The sequence below is a fragment of the Podarcis cretensis genome, assembly GCF_951804945.1.
Source record: "Podarcis cretensis genome assembly, chromosome: 1".
Lineage (NCBI taxonomy): Eukaryota > Metazoa > Chordata > Lepidosauria > Squamata > Lacertidae > Podarcis > Podarcis cretensis.
Genome location: NC_137170.1, coordinates 38,913,548 through 38,932,304, shown reverse-complemented (window position 1 = coordinate 38,932,304; position 18,757 = coordinate 38,913,548). Strand labels below are relative to the sequence as shown.

General features: G+C 36.7%; 1 protein-coding gene across 5 annotated transcripts in view; it reads right to left on the bottom strand.

Annotated features, from left to right (window-relative positions):
- The window catches only part of NOVA1 (NOVA alternative splicing regulator 1), a 150,464-nt gene that overhangs the window by 28,270 nt on the left and 103,437 nt on the right, over positions 1 to 18,757 (bottom strand). For 4 of the 5 annotated variants that reach the window (XM_079954899.1, XM_079954903.1, XM_079954900.1 and 1 more), the window contains exons 3-4: positions 16,093 to 16,259; positions 171 to 242 (exon numbers count right to left, since the gene is read on the bottom strand). In XM_079954899.1, coding sequence (XP_079811025.1) covers positions 171 to 242; positions 16,093 to 16,259 — 239 coding nt within the window. The remainder of the gene's footprint in view (positions 1 to 170; positions 243 to 16,092; positions 16,260 to 18,757) is intronic. The other variant, XM_079954901.1, reaches the window with a different exon arrangement.

The following is an 18,757-nucleotide window of genomic DNA, read 5'->3' as shown; positions in this document are numbered from 1 at the left end:
CTTTTACCAAATTAAAAATAATATTATTTATACAACAGCATTAGATATCCATGATTATGGGTGTATATATGCAATGAACAAAGAAAACCTTAACCCACCATATCTTTTTCTCCAGTTTGCAAGCTGCCGCTCGTGAAAAGTATGGTGTAGATGGTAGAATGATACTGTACCTGATTAGCTCTGGAGGTGGTCATGGGATCAGATGGAGAGGACTTGGTGGTAGTTGGGGATGATGGCAATGTCTGGGAACAAAGCAGTTCAGGAGCAAATCAACCTCAACAAGCCTTAGACTGAACAGTTAAAAAAAAAATTAAACAAATGTAATGTAATTGAAAATTAAAGAGAAAAAGCCTGAGACCTAAATTTTTCTTTCTCATTGGAACTTAATGGAATTTAATGCCAATTAAGCAAATAACTAATGCATGTAAGTATGCATGCATATGCATGTAAAACAAATCAATGGCTTAAAATTAAGATGGTAAACTCACAAAATAAAAAAGTATGCTGACCATATGAATAATATTTTCTTTCCCATACTTGATTCTAAGGGAAAGCAAAAACCAGTAGAAGCAAATACAAATTCCAACAAGTTCAATGAGCAGATGTCGAAGTTTATATCTGATAAAATATTCTCCCTCTCATTGCATCTTGATTTTTGTCTTATAAAGTTGACTCCATGTATATTTAGTGATCCATATAATACAAGAAATACAGCCAAATGGTTGAATCCAGAACTTCATCCACAGGATGCTCCGCTAGAGAAAGGGGGTGATTTTCACTTATTTCCCCCTCCGCAGCTCCTGATGCACCCTGAAATATTGTTCTGTAGGGTTGAAGACGTGGGGCCAGCAAGGGAGGTGGTGCTGGAGGTTGTAAAGAGAAAGGGAGAACTGGTGAAAATCACCTTGCTCTCTTCCTCCTGTGGGAGATCTTCATCCCTTAGGTGAGTGGAACAGCAAGTCTGGATGCAACCCAAAGTTCATAAAGCAAAAGATTTCTACAGTATTTATTATTTTTTCTTTAAAGCAAGTCATGCCATGGATAACATAACAATTATAAACATTGCGACAGAACTGCACCAATATACTTATCATTTATGTTATAAATACTAAACTAAGACAAATTGTTAATAAGGTAGCATTAGCTGATGTTTAAAACAAGTATTTATTCTGTGTTAATATTTTACTTAAAACATACAGCATAATTTTAACACACTAATGAATAAGAATTGATTTGAAATATATGCACAGACTCCAATATGATTTGATCACAATGCACAGGTTTTAAATTCTATTGAGGCAGCCATCCTTCAATTCAAGATTGAATGGTTGGGGTTTTTTCTTTGTGAAAATTCAACAGAATTCAGCAGAATTATGACTATTCTAACATATCTGAAACGGTGGCAACAATAATGTAAGGAAAAAAGAAATCTAAATATTTTACAGTAAGTAATTTATAAAATGTATCAATATATGTCTAAAGCTATCTCTAGGAATGGTTAATCCAAACAGTAAATGTTACAGTTCCTGAGATGGCCACCATGCAAAAATATTTTTTGGCAAGGACCTATGTAACAGCTGTAAAGTGTAAAGCAGCTCTGATACATCAGTAATGTAATCATGCTCCTGCTTAAATTTCAGTTATTTAAAAACAAGACAAATACCTATGAATTTCCTTAGAAAAAATGGAATTAATGCAGCAATGCTTTCTAACTGGCTTGAATGGCTGTCTGAAACCAACCAAAGGATGCATGATAATGTTTCTGTCTAATTGTTAAATATTTTGTAGCCTAGTTTATAAGATGAGAAGACAGATAACAGAGGGCACATTAAATTGAAATCTACACCCCATCATGGAACCCATGAATTGGAATAATAGTTGGAGGCAATCCAATGGATCATCTTCCTGTTTAGAAGAACATACTATACTTAGGTCCTCTTCCTTTGAAAACCTGTAAAGGAAATTCAACAGCTTCTAAAAATAGCTTAGTTAATTTCTTAACTGCTATTATAGTCATGAATGCTTTGCTAATTTTCTCTCTTCATGTGGTTTTAAAACTATTCATTCTATAGACAGAACAACGAACTGATTCTGCATTGAAGGAGGAACAAACTGAGGAGTATTCAGCTAGTTGTTCCAGTATATAAATGAGGTAATAGCCAGGGTTTTTTGTCAGCCAGAACTCACTGGAACTCAATTCTGACACCTCTCAGGTGGGTGCCATTGCCATTATAAGAGAACAAGGGAGGCATTCATGATGAGCACCTCTGGCACCTTTTTTTCTAGAAAAATAGCACAGGTAATAGCATATAGTAAGACCAGGGCTTGATACCTACATATTTTCCAGAAGCACTGCTTCTTGTGCCACATCTTATATTCATGTATTTGATTTCATTGCACACCAACTTACAATAGACCTTCCAGCTAATGTTTCTTGTGCTTTCATTATTAGAGGATATAATCTAGATAGAAAGCCTTAAGTTCAAACTCTTCAAACCTTTTCTCTTTTCGCCTTGATACTTAATCAAACTAAGGAAACTAGATGGCTCTGTCATGAATGCTATTAATTACTCCACTTTCATGTAGGTACTTATAAAACGATTGTATTACACTAACTTCACAGGGACAGATATGCCAAGGAACCTATAATTCCTTTGGTCACTTTTTGATTTATCTTAAGTGTTACATTTTTCTTATAGAAAATAGCATTGTCACAACAATCTTGAGAAAAAAATCTGTATTCCTTTGTTCCTGTGTTCCTTTCTATAATAGGTAGTAATTTTAGCTATTCATGGCCGTAATTGTTGAAAGAGAGAAAAACAAGTGTCCTTGCAAGATTACTGTTCTCCAGGGAATGCAGTCTCCAGCAAGACGAAACAAGAGCTGCAGTGCCTATCAAAAGTCTTTATCCACAATTTATGAGAAGTGGTAGAAGAAGGCTATAGCCATGGATGCGCAAAATTCAAACTCTGAACGCTAATGGTCAAAGATGTGCAATATTTTAATAAACATTCACGTGTACTTTAGATACCTTGTACATGTATTTTAGATACCTTATTGTCACAAATACATACGGAAACTATGACAATGTCATGGAAACTATGACAATGTCAGAGTAACCCTATATAAAAAGATTTCATTGATGGCTATGTTATGTTAAAAAGCAAGAACACCAATTGAAAATATAAATGCTGCTTGTTGAAGAACTACACATAGTAATATGAATAAAATTTCAGTTGGTGGTACCTTCTACTGGTGAAAGAGTTAGCAAATCAAAAGCTTGCACTGAACAGCAAGAATTAGCCTAAAAAAACACTGACTACATATATATTTAGCATGTCAACATTCTCAATACCAACTAGCTTGAGTAGGTTCTTTTTCTGCAGTTGCTGACATATTTTCACAAAATAATAAAGCAAGAACATTTAAAAAATCATTTGTAAATGTAGTCAGGAAAATTGCCATATATCCCCTCTATTTTTGTCTGTCATTAAAAATATGTACAACTTCTTTCATCATCAAAATGAAATGAAATCTTAATGATAGCAGAGCAGACACAACAACACTTGAGTACTGTAAAGCATATATCATGGATACATCAAGCTAGGATACATCAAGAAATACTTATCAAAATAATTGGGATAAATAATTAATACAAAACATACAAGGTGTATTGAAATGGAATCGGCAACATATTCCTCAACAATGCATACAAAATTAGAAGGAAGTTTTTATGAACTAATATCCCATTGCACCAGCACAGCTGAGATGTTTATATATTGACACAGCGATTATTTGTTGGAGATGTGGATCATGGAATGCAGATATGCTTTACATTTTTTGGTCATGTTTTAAAAAGAATGTTAGTTTAGAATACTATAATTAATGAAATTAAACTCATAAGAGATTATGATCTATTGGTAAAACTATTAGTCATATCACATGTTAAGGAACTGGTGATTAACAGTTGCTCACACAGCAATTTTGGAAAGTTGTTTTTTTGCCTGCCCATCTGTTCGCTATGAATTAGAACACCCAATATATCTTAACCCAATTTTGTGTGTTGGATCTTGAGATTGAAGAGCACAGTCTGGTCTATGTTTCAATACCATCAAATGCCACTTTGAATCAAGTTGTCAGACCGAACCTCTCAAAACTGCACTGATTTGGACACCTCTGAAGGTAACGTAACTGTCATGCCAACACAGGAGAAATCCTCTTCAGAGGTGGATGTGTTATTCCCGAAAGCACACATTATAGAGGAGCATGCTGTGTCAACAAACAGTGAAAGAGAGCAGAGGTATCCAGCGTCTTCGGGGATCACGACACCCCACTCTTCTCCGTAAGACACAGAGGGCACCATCACAGAGCCCAGGGGAGTGGCAATACCTAAAGGTGCAGTCTCCTCATGAGCAGGTGAGATTCCTCAGACAATCCAAATGGCCTGCAGCTCATTGTTAAAAGCCTTCAGTTCCTGATAAGAGTACTGGATCAATACCCTTGTATAAGTCTTCTGATATGCCTTAGCTAGCAAATGGGATCAAACCTAGGACTGCTTCCAGACCTGACCTCTTGTGTTGTGTGTATGCTTTGTCCTTGGACTGTGATTATATCTTTCTTTTTGGATTGCCCCTGTAAATGGACTTGGCACTAGTGAATTTGGTGTCAGCTGAAGCAGGAGAATCATCAAATTTTGCATGATGGTTCCTGAGATTGAGAACCATCTGTCTGGCAATAGCATCCAGCTATAGCCAACCAAGATCATGGAGTGAAACTTTTAAAACTGACTGATTTTAACCAAATTTGGCAGGATTGTGTATTGCTGTTTATCCAGCAACATTATTTTTTTAAAAAAAAAAATTAAGTAACTAAAAATATATATTTTGCATTTATAAATCTCAGGATTTTGGTGTTTCTTAGAAATCCTGAGCAATGTGTGGTACTCTATAGTACAATGGAGGAAAATATTTATTCCTATGCTAGAAGACAGGATAGTAAGATTGTGGGAATTAGCTAATAAGGTAAATTTGATTAATATTGTGAGGGAAGGTAGGCAACTTGACAATTAAAATAGAATAGGCTTATTGCATACTGGAATAATTAGATAAAATTATTCAGCCATATAGATCATTGGAAATAATTTAGAAGATGACAAGGATATGTTTATATATTTTTGTAATGCAATTTGTATATAATAGAGTTCTACACTGGATGCAGTTAAATTAAGAAATGACTCAGATTTACAAATCAGGGAATCTGTGCACAGCCCTAATACAGCTCAAAGATTAGCAGGTGGGGCTGGCCTGGGAGAGGGAATTATCTGTGGCAGCCCCTAAATTATGAAAGACATGCATCTTTATGCTGCCTTTTGATACTTGAAGTGAATAAAGTGACTCACCCTATTTCTGTGATTGTAAGTTGTTTTAAATATTGTGTTTCAATGTTGTAACCCACCCTGGGATCTTAAGGAGAAGGGCAGGTTATTGTTAATACTACTACTAATACTAATAAATTAATGATAATGTTTCAACAAACTATAGATTAAACCAGGCTTCCTCAACCTCAGCCCTCTGGATGTTTTTCGGACTACAACTCCCATGATTCCTAGCTAGCAGGACCAGTGGTCAGGGATGATGGGAATTGTAGTCTCAAAACATCTGGAGGGCCAAGGTTGAGGATTAAACAAACACTTCCCCTCTCACCTTTTGATTAATCTGTAATTTATTGAGACACTGTTCTTATACAAAAACTGTAATATTTGTTCTATTTCATTTTTTAAAAATCTAAAAAAATACTGTGACTGTTAAATAACTGTTTATGATATAATGAAAATATCCGAGATGGTGGAAGAAGAAAACAGTGTAGCTGCTCTTTAAAATAACATGAATCAATAAACCTGAAAACATATGTACACTCTTTCTGAAGGATAAATTCAAAGATAAAAATTATCTTTTTAAAAAACGATCAAATTGCATCCTCATACACAAACACCTAATCTCAAGAAGTTCCTATACCCAAAGACAAGACTCAAAACTATGTGTGACTCAAAGGAAGCCAGCAGATTGAGATTAGAATCTAAAATAACATGAAAACGTCATACTGTTCATGAAAGACCCTCTTTCTCATATATATGTTGCATTTTATATTATATAATAATATAATAGACTTCTTACCCATAATACATTTTAAATGAAAGAAAGCTGTTACTGCAATATACATTTATGACATTACAAAGTGTAAAATATGCATTGTGTAAATAAATGCTTGTCTATCCCTACTTGGCAACAAATTTTTAACAGGTCTCTATTTTTGTTTTTTAATTTTCTGAATTGGTATACCGCCCATCATCCGTAGATCTCAGGGTAGTTCACAACACAAGATAAAAACACTTATATGTAAGCTGAGTCATAGGAAAACTGTTGCCAATACTTAATAAATTTAGGAAAGAAAAACATGTGTATATAACACACACACACACACAGCCTACCTAAAAAAACAAGACATTAGCAATTCATCAAATCTTTGAACTGATGCCTGCTGCAGCTCCAGCTGCTGCCTCACTGAGGAGTCTTCAACACACCCTAAAACAAACTAATGTCGACTGATGGGTTCAATTCACATTTACATTCCAAACCCTAGAAAACTGGATGGTCACAAAGCTGTACAAATGTACTGATCCCATTAGATAGCACTGAATCTGATTCCTTCCAAATATTTGGGGAAATGGATCTGCAAGGATGAATACCAGCAAGAACTATATCTAAGAGTAGTTGGTAAAAACATCCAAAAGATAGTATATTCCTAAGAAAATGAAGTAGATGCTGGATGTATTATGGAGACAGTCATAAAGATGTTGAGTGGCAGTATGTTGCCTTAAAAGAATTAAGTTTCAAGGGAAACAAGCTTGGCAGATCATCAAATCCTATAGCTTGGGGCCTGCTCTTCAGTTTGATAGAGGGCATAGGCTCATCTTGACAAATAAGCCTTGTTGCCATTAGCTCTTAGCCTTTGCTTGCTTGGCAGCTAGAAGCATACAAAATGGAAGGGTGGTGCCACACTAGGTGTTTTGTGTGGAATTGCCATGCGTTTTATGGAGCTTTCACATAAGGCCATCAACCAACCATGATATATTGGTGATCGTATTATAGCACACATTTAGTATAATCTTTGTGGTGGGAGCCATTGTTTTACTCAAGTTTTTAATCAATGTTTTGTTGGTGCTAAAATGTCTTTTCAGTTACATTAAAAAGAAACACCTTCCCAAGCATCACCATATTAGCAAGGTGGTTGAGAAAGTGCTTAGAAGGATTGTAAAAAGATCTCTTTTAAAAATGCATTCTAACAGTATAACACTCTTCAGCAAAGTGGTATGTAAATTTTTAAAAAGCCGTGAGCTTCTGTCTGGGAACCTGCATATTTGTGCTAAGCCAATATTTTGGTTTAGTGGTACATGTAAACTGAGCCAGTGTTTCATGCTCCGAACTGAAGAGTGGCTGCTTCTCACTTGGCTGGAGTGAAAGAAACCTGTTAATGACCAAAACATGTTCTTGTGACATCTAATCATCATTGCTTTGTAAGAAGATCTTATTTAGAACAAAGCTATCATTCATGAGTGGGAGTGTACGTAGTCACTAAAAAAAGATTTATTTTCTTCAAATTCATAAATGAGTGCTTGCTACTTTAAAAAAATTCTTTTTGTTATATGAATGGAAATTCTGTTTTATCTGTATGATGTGCTGTACTTCATAAATATCATAGTTTTAGGCATATTAAAGAAAGCTGGAAGCAATTCAGTAAGTTTGAATTACTATATACAGAGAAATTTTTTTTTTAAAAAAATTGTCTTTTGCATTAGGCAAATGGTTGCATTTAAAAATTATTAGACTTCTCGTAATGAGATGTACAAAGTGATTAGAAATCATAAGATTAATTCACTTTAAAGAATTTCCATTTATTAACACTGAAGTATTCATACTATCAGTGCAGCTTTCCAGTAATTATTAGCTGCCTTCAAGCAAGGCTACAGTAAAGAACTTATCAGCATTTTCTATGATCTCATTTTTGAAGCTACAAAAACTTGGTAGCTGAATATTCTTTGCTAAATATTCTCGCTGCTGAACTATTTTTTTCCCTTTTGTTGTTCTCCAGACTTTAGTTCTTGCTGCACAAGAAAAGGGTTTGTATATTCAGAAAGGTTTTTCTTTGAAGGTGACTCTGAAACTACAACCAATCCAGAATGTGACAGCTAGATTGGTGACTGGGAGTGGCCTCTGGGACCATATAACACTGGTCATAAAGGATCTACACTGGCTCCTACTATGTTTCTGAACACAAGTGTTGGCGCTGACCTTTAAAGCCCTAAATGATCTCGGCCCAGTATACCTGCAGGAGCGTCTCCACCTCCATTGTTCGGCCTCCGGACACTGAGGTCCAGCTCCGAGTGTCTTCTGGTGAGAAGTGAAGTTACATGGAACCAGGCAGAGGGCCTTCTTGACGGTGATGCCCACTCTGTGGAACGCCCTCCCATCAGATGTCAAGGAAATAAAGAACTATCTGACTTTTAGAAGACATCTGAAAGCAGCCCTGCATAGGAAAGATTTTAATGTTTGATGGTTTTATTATGCTTTTATATTTGTTGGAAACTGCCAAGAGTGGCTGGGGCAACCCAGTCAGATGGGCAGGGTACAAATACAGTGGTGCCTCGCAAGACGAAATTAATCCGTTCCGTGATTCTCTTTGTCTAGCGGTTTTTTCATCTTGCGAAGCAAGCCCATTGACGGCTTAGCGGATTAGCGCTATTAGCGGCTTTTAGCGGCTTATCGGATAAGCGGCTTAGCGGCTTAGAAAAAGGGGGGGAAAGGGGAAAAAACCCACAGGAACTCGCAATACATTTTCGTCTTGCGAAGCAAGCCCATAGGAAATTTGTTTTGCGAAGCACCTCCAAAACGGAAAACTCTTTCGTCTAGCGAGTTTTCCGTCTTGCGAGGCATTCGTCTTGCGGGGCACCACTGTAATAAATTTATTGTTGTTATTATTTTCCAACCTACAATATAATATTGATAGTAAAACACAGTATTTTAAAATTAGGAACCAGATACTATTTCAAAAACCACTTGAGTATGTAAGCCAGGGGTCACTAACCTCTGCCTCTTCAGATGTCATTAGACTGAAACTCAGCCAGCATGGCCAATGGTCAGGGATGGCAGGAGTTGCCATACGGGTTAGTCATCCCTTACTTAAGAGCTGGAAACTTTATGTCACCCCCTCTTGTCTCACAGCTACAGGTACACTGTACCTTACTTTCAACAAGAGAATTTGTGATAACTGGTCAGTGGCTGTACTTTACTGAGCTTTCTAGCAGACCATCTTTCTGGGGTGATTTCAGATGGTGACTAACATTGTCTGAATCTACCTCAAGTAAATCTCAAAATGGAAAACTAAAAGAGCAGTAGTCAAATAATACATTATTCATGCCCTGGGGAACTAATGCATATTTGATACATAATATTACAATCACTTGTAGTAGTTTATGCTGGGCTACTGTAACTTCTTCTATGCCTTAACGCTAACTTTCGATAATGCACATAGCTGTTAAAATATATTGTAATTAACAAAAAATACAGGGCACTTTTTATCACCTCACAAAAACAGCCATTTTCGCTAGCATAAGTTACAGATAATATATGAGCTGTAAACTTCTTTACTGTCCTTTTTCTGGTAGTGATGAATGTCTGATCAAATACTGTGTGTGAAGTTAGTTCACAATCCAGACTCATGAATTATTAAACTGGTTAAATTCTTAAACTGTGATAACTCCTCTCCAAATATCACTTTTCTATCACTTTTCCAACATACTATTTTAGGCAGTTGGAACAAAACAGAGGACTTTGTCAGATTCAGGATTTAGTTCAGCTGAGACTGCTTTCATACTAGTTCTTAAAACCTTGGAATGGGGTGGGCTAAGATTCATGCCCTGTGTCCTTCCAGGCCTGAAAAGTCATTTAGAGATTTTGACTGATGCCTGACATGGAACTTTCAGTAGGATTCTATCTCCCCAAAGCCTTGCATGCTCTGCCCCTATGCCTGCGATACTATTGAAAGAAATGAAAGCAACCACTGTTCCTTCCACAAGAAAACCTAGAGGCTAAATGAAATGGAATCGAGATATTTTGGATCTCCGGGCATGAATGTAATCACTACATTCCAGGCAGAGAATAGTACCATGATGCTTTTAGATAAATGGGCAATTTTCAGAAGTGTTTTAAATTCTTCTGCACTGGTTTTGAGATAGTGAATCTGAACTATTACATTTGCAAATGTGTATTTACTGCTTTTTCTCTACTCTGAAACTAGTATATATAGTTAGTATTGAATTTTTAAGGCTGCTTTCATATTTTAATCATTTGCACTACAGTAAAAACTGTTAAGGCAAAAAGGTCTGTCTTGAGATATTATACTCCCTATATCAGCTCAGAAACAAGAGTCCCAATTTCTATCTTATAAATATCACGACTGTAAAACAAACCTGGAATGTTAAGTAAATTTGCTAATGGCTTTTGAACTATTGAAAATGATCAGCAGCTACAGGGGCGGAGGAGATAATGAAATGCTGCCTAACAGACATTAGGGCACTCCCCTCCTGAACCACACACAAACATGAAGTTACCTCTTACACAAGGTTGCTGCTATCTTATGTCAAGGAATTATGACATGATGTCTTTCAAATATTCTTGTTATGCTATTCTTAATAATAGGAGAAGTGCAAGCACACCTTCCTTGGGTGGCTGCGAAAAACCTGGAAAATTAAGAGCCCTGCAGAATCAGTCCAAATGTCTGTCTAATCTATCATCTACTTCCATTACTGTTTCTCAGCAACTGATATTCAGAGGCATCCTTCCTCTAATCTGGAAATTGGCATATAGCCATCACGATTGACAACTTTATCGTTCATGGATTTGTCAAATCTGCTTTTAAAACCACCTAAACTGGTGTTCATCACATCTTGTGATAGCGGCTTCCATAAGTTAAAAATGTGGTACGTGAAGACCATTTTGTAGTTCCAACTTCGTAGGTTCTAGTATTATGAAAGAGGAAGAAAAACATAAATTGACCCGCTTTCTACACACCGTGAATAATTTTTCTAAATTTAAACACCCACAAATATTATAACTTTTGCAATCTATAGAACACACAGGCCAAATTCAAATTTCAAACTCTTAATTCCAATCAGTCTCTTTTGTGAAGAGAAATTGTTATAAAGAAGGGCAGCTGATATTGCATCCCTCCATAATTAACACAAATAACAGTTACAAATTTGATGATGATCTTGTGTAGCTATTTTTCTTCATAGTCTGAAATGTTAGAGATTATTGCACAAAATAAGGATACTAGCAGTCATTTATATTTAATTTTTTATTTTTATAAGAACATTTATAAACCATCAACTCATTAAAAAAAAGCCATGGTGGTATACAATAAAATTATTAAAACATCAGGAAATGCAGAACAAATAACCAACACTGAATTAAATTAATTTTCTAAAAATGTTTGGCGAAACAAAAACATTTTCAGCCAGTGATGAAATATCAAAATTGCAGGTGCCGGTCTGATTTCACTATGAACAAAGTTCCAAAGTATTGGTGCCACTACGTTAAAAGCCGTAGCTCATGTAAAATCTAAACAAATGTTAGATAACCAGGTGACAATCAGGAGAGCTTCTTCAGATGATTGTAGTGATCTGGACTGTGTGTAAGGGACAAAGCAGTCCTTCAGTCTTTTAGGGCCTTAGATACTAACAGTAATACCTTGAATTCAGTTTTGTAATGTACTGGTAGCCACTGAAGAGCTTTCAGCACCAATGTAATATGCTGACGCGGAGCTGTTCTGACAAAACCAGGTTTCAGTATTCTACACTAGCCAGAATTTTGAATCCAACCTCAATGCCCCATGTAGAACACATTACAATAGTCTTGTCTAGAGGTTTACCATAGTGGCTATGCTGCCCCTGGCTAGGAAAAGCCATAGCTGGCCAACCAGCTGAACAAACAAAAAAGCACTCTGATGGCAAACATGTCTCCAGGGACAGTGCTGAATCTAAGGGTACTTCCAAGCTATGCACCTGTTCCTTCATAGAGAATAAAGCCCTGTCAAGAATAGGCAACCTGTCAATTTCTTGAACTTGTAAACTGATTACCTATGGGGTCATCCATCTTACCAGAATTCAACTTCAGTTTACTGGCCATTATGTAGCTCATCACTGACTCCAGATGATGGCCTATAACATGAATGGCCTTGCCAGATTCAGATGTTACAGAGAAGTACAGCTGGATATCATCAGCATACTGGTGACACCTTACTCCAAAACACCTAATGACTGCTCCCAACAGCTTCAAATAGATATTTAAAAGCATGGGGGACAACATGCTACCCTGAGGGACACCACAGTCCAAACACTAGGGGACCAACAGACAGCCACTCAAAATCGCTCTTTGTGAATGGTTCTGTAGGCAGGAACAGAATCACTGAAACATAGTGTTACCAATTCCCATCCCATAGAACCACTCCAAGATACCATGGTCAATGCTATCAAATGTAAAAGCAACAGGGTGACATTACCTACCCCCGTCCCTCTTTGGATATACAGTAGGTCATCTAGCAGGACATTCAAGGATGATTCAGCCCTGAAACTAGATCTGAATCCAAATTGAAATAGGTCAAGATAATTGTTCCCAACCAAAGAATGAGTACTTTTGCTGGTATTACTCTTTTGATAACCCTACCCCAAAAAGGAGTATTGGCAAAATGGTCAATAACTGATCTAGGTGATCAGACCTAATGCAACTATTTAAAAGTCAAACTTTATTAATAGAGGTAGAATTAACAGAATTAGTAGCATGTAACTAAAATGCAAGACCCAATAAGATGGTTTCAATTTTTTAATACAGATTTATAAATCATATTATTCAAATAATTTAGAGAAAAACAGCTGCTTAATATTAATTTGCCTAACATTTTTAAACAATATATTTAATTTGGAACTAGGATGATCATTTATACAAATAATAATTGTGCTCTTAACCTTCAGTAAGTACATGAGACCAAATGTACCTTGACAGTGCTGTGGAAAAATTAATAAAATTTTGTTTTAATAGTCTACAACTCTTTGCTTCAGGTATTCTTCACTTATCATGGAGTATGAATTGCCATGCAGTGTTTCAGGGACTTGCCTCTTAAATCTAACCCAGAGGGTGGCAAATCTATGTTTTTATTCTTAAAACTTTTGGGGGTCAATAGGGTACCTATAGGACGTGGGTGGCGCTGTGGGTAAAACCTCAGTGCCTAGGACTTGCCGATCTCATGGTCGGCGGTTCGAATCCCCGCGGCGGGGTGTGCTCCCGTTGCTCGGTCCCAGCGCCTGCCAACCTAGCAGTTCGAAAGCACCCTTGGGTGCAAGTAGATAAATAGGGACTGCTTACTAGTGGGAAGGTAAACGGCGTTTCCGTGTGCAGCTCTGGCTCGCCAGAGCAGCTTCGTCACGCTTGCCACGTGACCCGGAAGTGTCTGCGGACAACGCTGGCTCCCGGTCTATAGAGTGAGATGAGTGCACAACCCTAGAGTCTGTCAAGACTGGCCCGTACGGGCAGGGGTACCTTTACCTTTACCTTTAGGTGTTACCCTATCGAGCAATACCTACTGTTGTAAGCAGGAATCAAAGTGATTTCACTTAATACTGCTATTTAGATATTGGTCATGTTGCTACAATTCTTATGGAGCAAAGGAGGTTTGGATTGCTCTGCATGACCAGAACCTATTCTTTCTATTTCTTGAGAGGAAATAACATAAATATGATCTTGAGCCTATTTTCGTAACAGTTTCAATAGCATCCTTAATATCACTAAGAACAGGGGGGTCAGTAGTGCAGGTATACAAGCTCTTTTTGCACAAACTGGATATTTAAAAAACTTTTTTTTCTAGTTAGAACCTTCCTTTTGAAACAGAAAAACTACTTTTTCATCCTAGTTATTTGCAGAGTTGATGTTCAACAATACTTGCTGATTTTGCTTTTGGGTTATTTTGACCACAAATGAATCTGTAAATGTTTGCAAGCAACCTACACTCTCACCTTGGCAGGTGTCCCTTCAACCAGGCCTGTGGCTGATTAGCATTCTATGGCCTTTTTGTTTTATTATGTATTTATGTTCTCATTTTATATTTTATATTTTTATGTTATAAACCGCCCTGTGATCTTTGGATGAAGGGTGGTATACAAATTTAATCAATCAATCAATTAATTAAATTTAAGTGATCCTCTTTACAGGAAGGCATCAACAACACATTTTGCAAAGGGTTGCCTTCAGGAGCCTTCAGGTTACCTTTTTGGTACTTTCCCCATGCTTTTTAATGTTTTTTAAAACATCTTGCTGTTACTTTATTTGTAGTTATTTCTTGATTTTGTAAATGGCCCTGTAAGTTGCCATGGTACCAAAATATTCTAAATAAATATCTGTGAGCTTGATTAGACTATTATTGTAGATCTTGTAGGTCTTGCATACTTTATATTGTGGACTAAGATCCTGAACACTCTTTGCAACTACAGTTTTAGTGAAAGGGGATGTTCTCAGAAAATTTATAATTTATCTCCTTGCATGTAGTGTGATGCTTAATACTATTCCACAGTCTTTCTCAGGGTACGTTTGATCCCAAAACTGGATTGGTAATATACATTTTTCTATCATCCAAGGGTTAAAGATTAAAATGATTATTATTTTTTGTGAAGCAGGCAGTTTATATACGAACATTTTAACTTTATACATAACTGGAAGCTTTTGAAATAGAGAGATATAACAGTTTTCCAACACTCTCTTAAGTTCTTACCAGTTTCTGCTTTGACCTTTGAGCAAAGCACAAAAGACATTATTTGAGCAAAGCACAAAAAGAACAGAGAACATATTTTAAATATTTTCATTTATTCATTTAGAGGCATGCTAAAAGCAAAAACACTGACCAATTATGTCCCCTTAAAATATGAATCATAGCTTTAAATAGTTTTAGAGTATAAATGTTGATGTGTGCACCCACTGCTTAGCTCATTGACAAATGTCTGACCATTTTATATAAATATTGTGCTATCTAGCCATACATCTTAACTAATGTGCAAAGTAACATGGATATTGCAAGAGTTCTGCTTTCATTTAACCACCACCTCTCTGGGTTTAAAGCTGCACTTCCTTCCTGAATTTACAATCAATAATGCATTCCATACATTACTATATGAGGAATCTCATGTAAAGTTGCACGGAAGCATCTGTGGACTGGAATACTAATCCAAATTAGAAGATCAATAGAAACATATCTAGTTCTCTCCTGAAGCCACACATACAGAACTATCATTAGCTTAACCCAGAACCAAATGAGAGGATGGGCATTGAAGAAGCAATCAATCCTAGAAATGCAATGAGTCTATGAGGGTCTGTCAGTAGCCATTCAGACCTCAACATCTTATGCCTCCCTGCAGTATTCTGGCTACTCTTCAGGTATCTTGTGTCACCGAAGGGGAGCTTTGTCCCAGTTTGAAAACTACCAATTCACCACTGAAGATGCAAACAAATTAACAAACAAAATTTGCTTTGATCTAGCTAAACTCACTTCTTGGAAAGCTTACTTTAATTTGAGGGCAATATAGGAAGAAAGATAGGGTATTATCTTTTAAGAAATAAAATGGCCAAGAATATTGTCTAGCAAACTTCAAAGACAGCACAATTGTCCAAAATAAGATTGTGTAAGATTTGTTTTCACAGTGGTTGATTTGGTGGGGAATTCTTGAAATTAAAATATGACATTATCATCCAGACATGACAGTTCTAGAGACCATCCTGTTGATGATACCAAAGTCACGATGGGGAATAGCAGCCTTAAAATTGGGCATTTCCCATATGAAAAGGAAGACTCAGCAGTTAGCTAGAAGTGATAAAAAGCTTTTGACATAATTACATGATGTATTTCATATGAATGCCTTACTTGTTAATCTCTTAGGGCTTCTTTGAAAGAAATTTTATATAAAAGCAGTGTATTCCTTTCTCAACCAAAACTCACTTGTTTGATGCGGTCCGGATTGACGGTTGTCTGAGGCTGCAGAATGCTAACTGGTTCTGTCTTGGCCACATTTTGAGGCATTTCTCGAATCTTTTCAGCAATGAAGCCATGAACTGCATTTAATGCTTCCACTGTTCCCTGGATCAAACACACCCGCTCTGTCGTACCTTCAGAAACAAATAAAGCACATTTTTGTTGTTTTGTTTTTTAAAAAAGTATTAGCTCTGTTCATAAATTGATTAAACTGGAGGCATTTGGCTTCACTAACTTGTGTAGAGTAGCCAATTCATAAAATCTAAAGATAATACTATGTAGTATAATGGCTAGGAACCAGATAGTCCCATGCACACAAACAAAGTGTGCCCTTGCACCAAGGGTCGGTAGTGGATAATTCTTCATTTTGGAGACAGCCCCTCAAACCTCATGAGATGCTGCTCCAAAAAGCCCCTGACCTAATCTGGAGAGACTTTTTAGTGGGCATGGTGATAGCGTGTGGAACATTGTACATGGCACTTTGGATCCCAGTAAATATTTTAAATGGATTTCTTCCTTTTAGCCCCATAACCCTCTTGTGGTGTGGGTTAGAGAGAAACTAGCCCAACCTAATAGCTAAGCAGGTAGCTGAGCTAAGGTTTCATATGTTCAAACCTAATGCTTCAGAGAGTAATATACTAAATCAGTATTTACGCTGCTCAGTAACAGTCACAAATGCAAAATGTGTGTATCTATTGTCACATATAGTCTCTCAACATTTCCTGATACAGCAGTTCCAGTAAGTTTTCAATTTGTAACCCCACCTCACGCCTTGCTCCCTTTCAGATTTTTTGAGGAATATAAAGGAAAGTATTTCTATAGATGGATAAATCAAAAGTACGTCAAGGCCTATAAAGCTTTTAGAGGACAAAGTAAATTACCTACAAGGTTTTATATGATCTGAAGCTCAACCATCATTTGAGACCATAAACTATGCTGACTTCCAAAGTTATATTTTTGGATTTTGAGGATACATGCAAAGCTTTTCCTTTTCTGTTTCAAACTTTTATTTTACTACAAAACTATACCTATCATGCTTACCTTAGTGACTCAGCTATCTATGTAAGTGTCATCATACAACATCCACAAAGGAAACCCCAGTCACATATTTAATGTTTAACTATTTTCTGTGGTCATATTCCTCTTGCACATATATTACACAATTGCAAATAAAGGAAGTCACATACAAAAGGATGCATTTGTGAGCACTCTTCTATGGAAATGAATGGGCAAGCTATAGCATATGGGAAGCTTTGGGCATACAGTGGAGATTCCATGGCCAGAAGGAGATCCTTGGACAACAATGTCCATTTATACAAATACACATACATGTAGCCTTGCTCATGTTAAGTAACAACATGATCTACACTGGGGATGAGGAGACAAAACACATATTAGAGATGAGAGCTTGACACCTACCTTTGATTAATGTACGTGGTTAATTTAAAATACATGATCACATACCTAAAGAATACATAGAATCATAGAACTGTAGAGTTGGAAGAGACCACAAGGATAATCTAGTCCAACCCCCTGCAGTGCAGGAAACTTTTGCCTATCCATGGGGCTCAAATCCACAACCCTGAGATGTAGAGTCTCATGCTCTACCAACTGAGCTATCCCAGCACTGCTGTAATGTATCCTGGTTCTTCAAATCTGCTCTATTTATTATTTACAAGTTTATATACTGCACAATAAACCAAGTATCTGGGTGGTAAACATAATGCACCCACAAAACAGCATAAAAATACTTCGGAACATCTGGACAGTGATACACACTAACTAATGGTTGAGTTATGCATTAGAAAAGACTGTGTAAAACGAACGTTTTAGGCAGGCGTCTGAAACAAAACATCACTAGAGCTTGCTTAATAGTAATATTAATTCTTATTTTTATCTTTAAGCCACTTTGACCCACCATGGGAAAAGGAAAGGTAATAATAATAATAATAATAATAATAATAATAATAATAGGCAGGGTGTTCCACACATTAGGTAAAGATCCACTAAATGCCTTTTATCTTGGAGCAGTAAGCTAAACATCATAGGACACCCTCCTATGACGTAATATATGTTTGCTTCAAGTTTTTCCCCATTTTCAACTATTAACAAAGTACTACTTTAATATTAAAGAAACATTACCATTAGTACATAACCTAAAAAGACCAGAAGCACTGTTCATCATAAATTGGTAACCAATTCTATGGCATTCCAAAATAAACATGATTGTATTTAATGGATTTCTAAATACATTGTTTATTAGTAGAGTGGATTGTGGAAAGGAAAATGGTTCAGAAACACTAAACACTAAACTATAAACATGAAAACAAACATTTGAACAATTTAGGTATTGTCGTACACAAGATATCCTGACTCTCCTCCTCAGACTCAGAACTTGAACCATTACCGCGATGGAGGTTTTGAAAGTTTTATTGATGGAATCAGTACAGCACAACATGGCGTTACAGCTTACAAAGTACAGTGGTGCCTCGCATGACGGAAAACCCGCTAGACGAAAGGGTTTTCCGTTTTGGAGGCGCTTCGCAAAACGAATTTCCCTATGGGCTTGCTTCGCAAGACGAAAATGTCTTGCGAGTTCCTGCGGGGTTTCCCCCCCCCCCCTTTCCTAAGC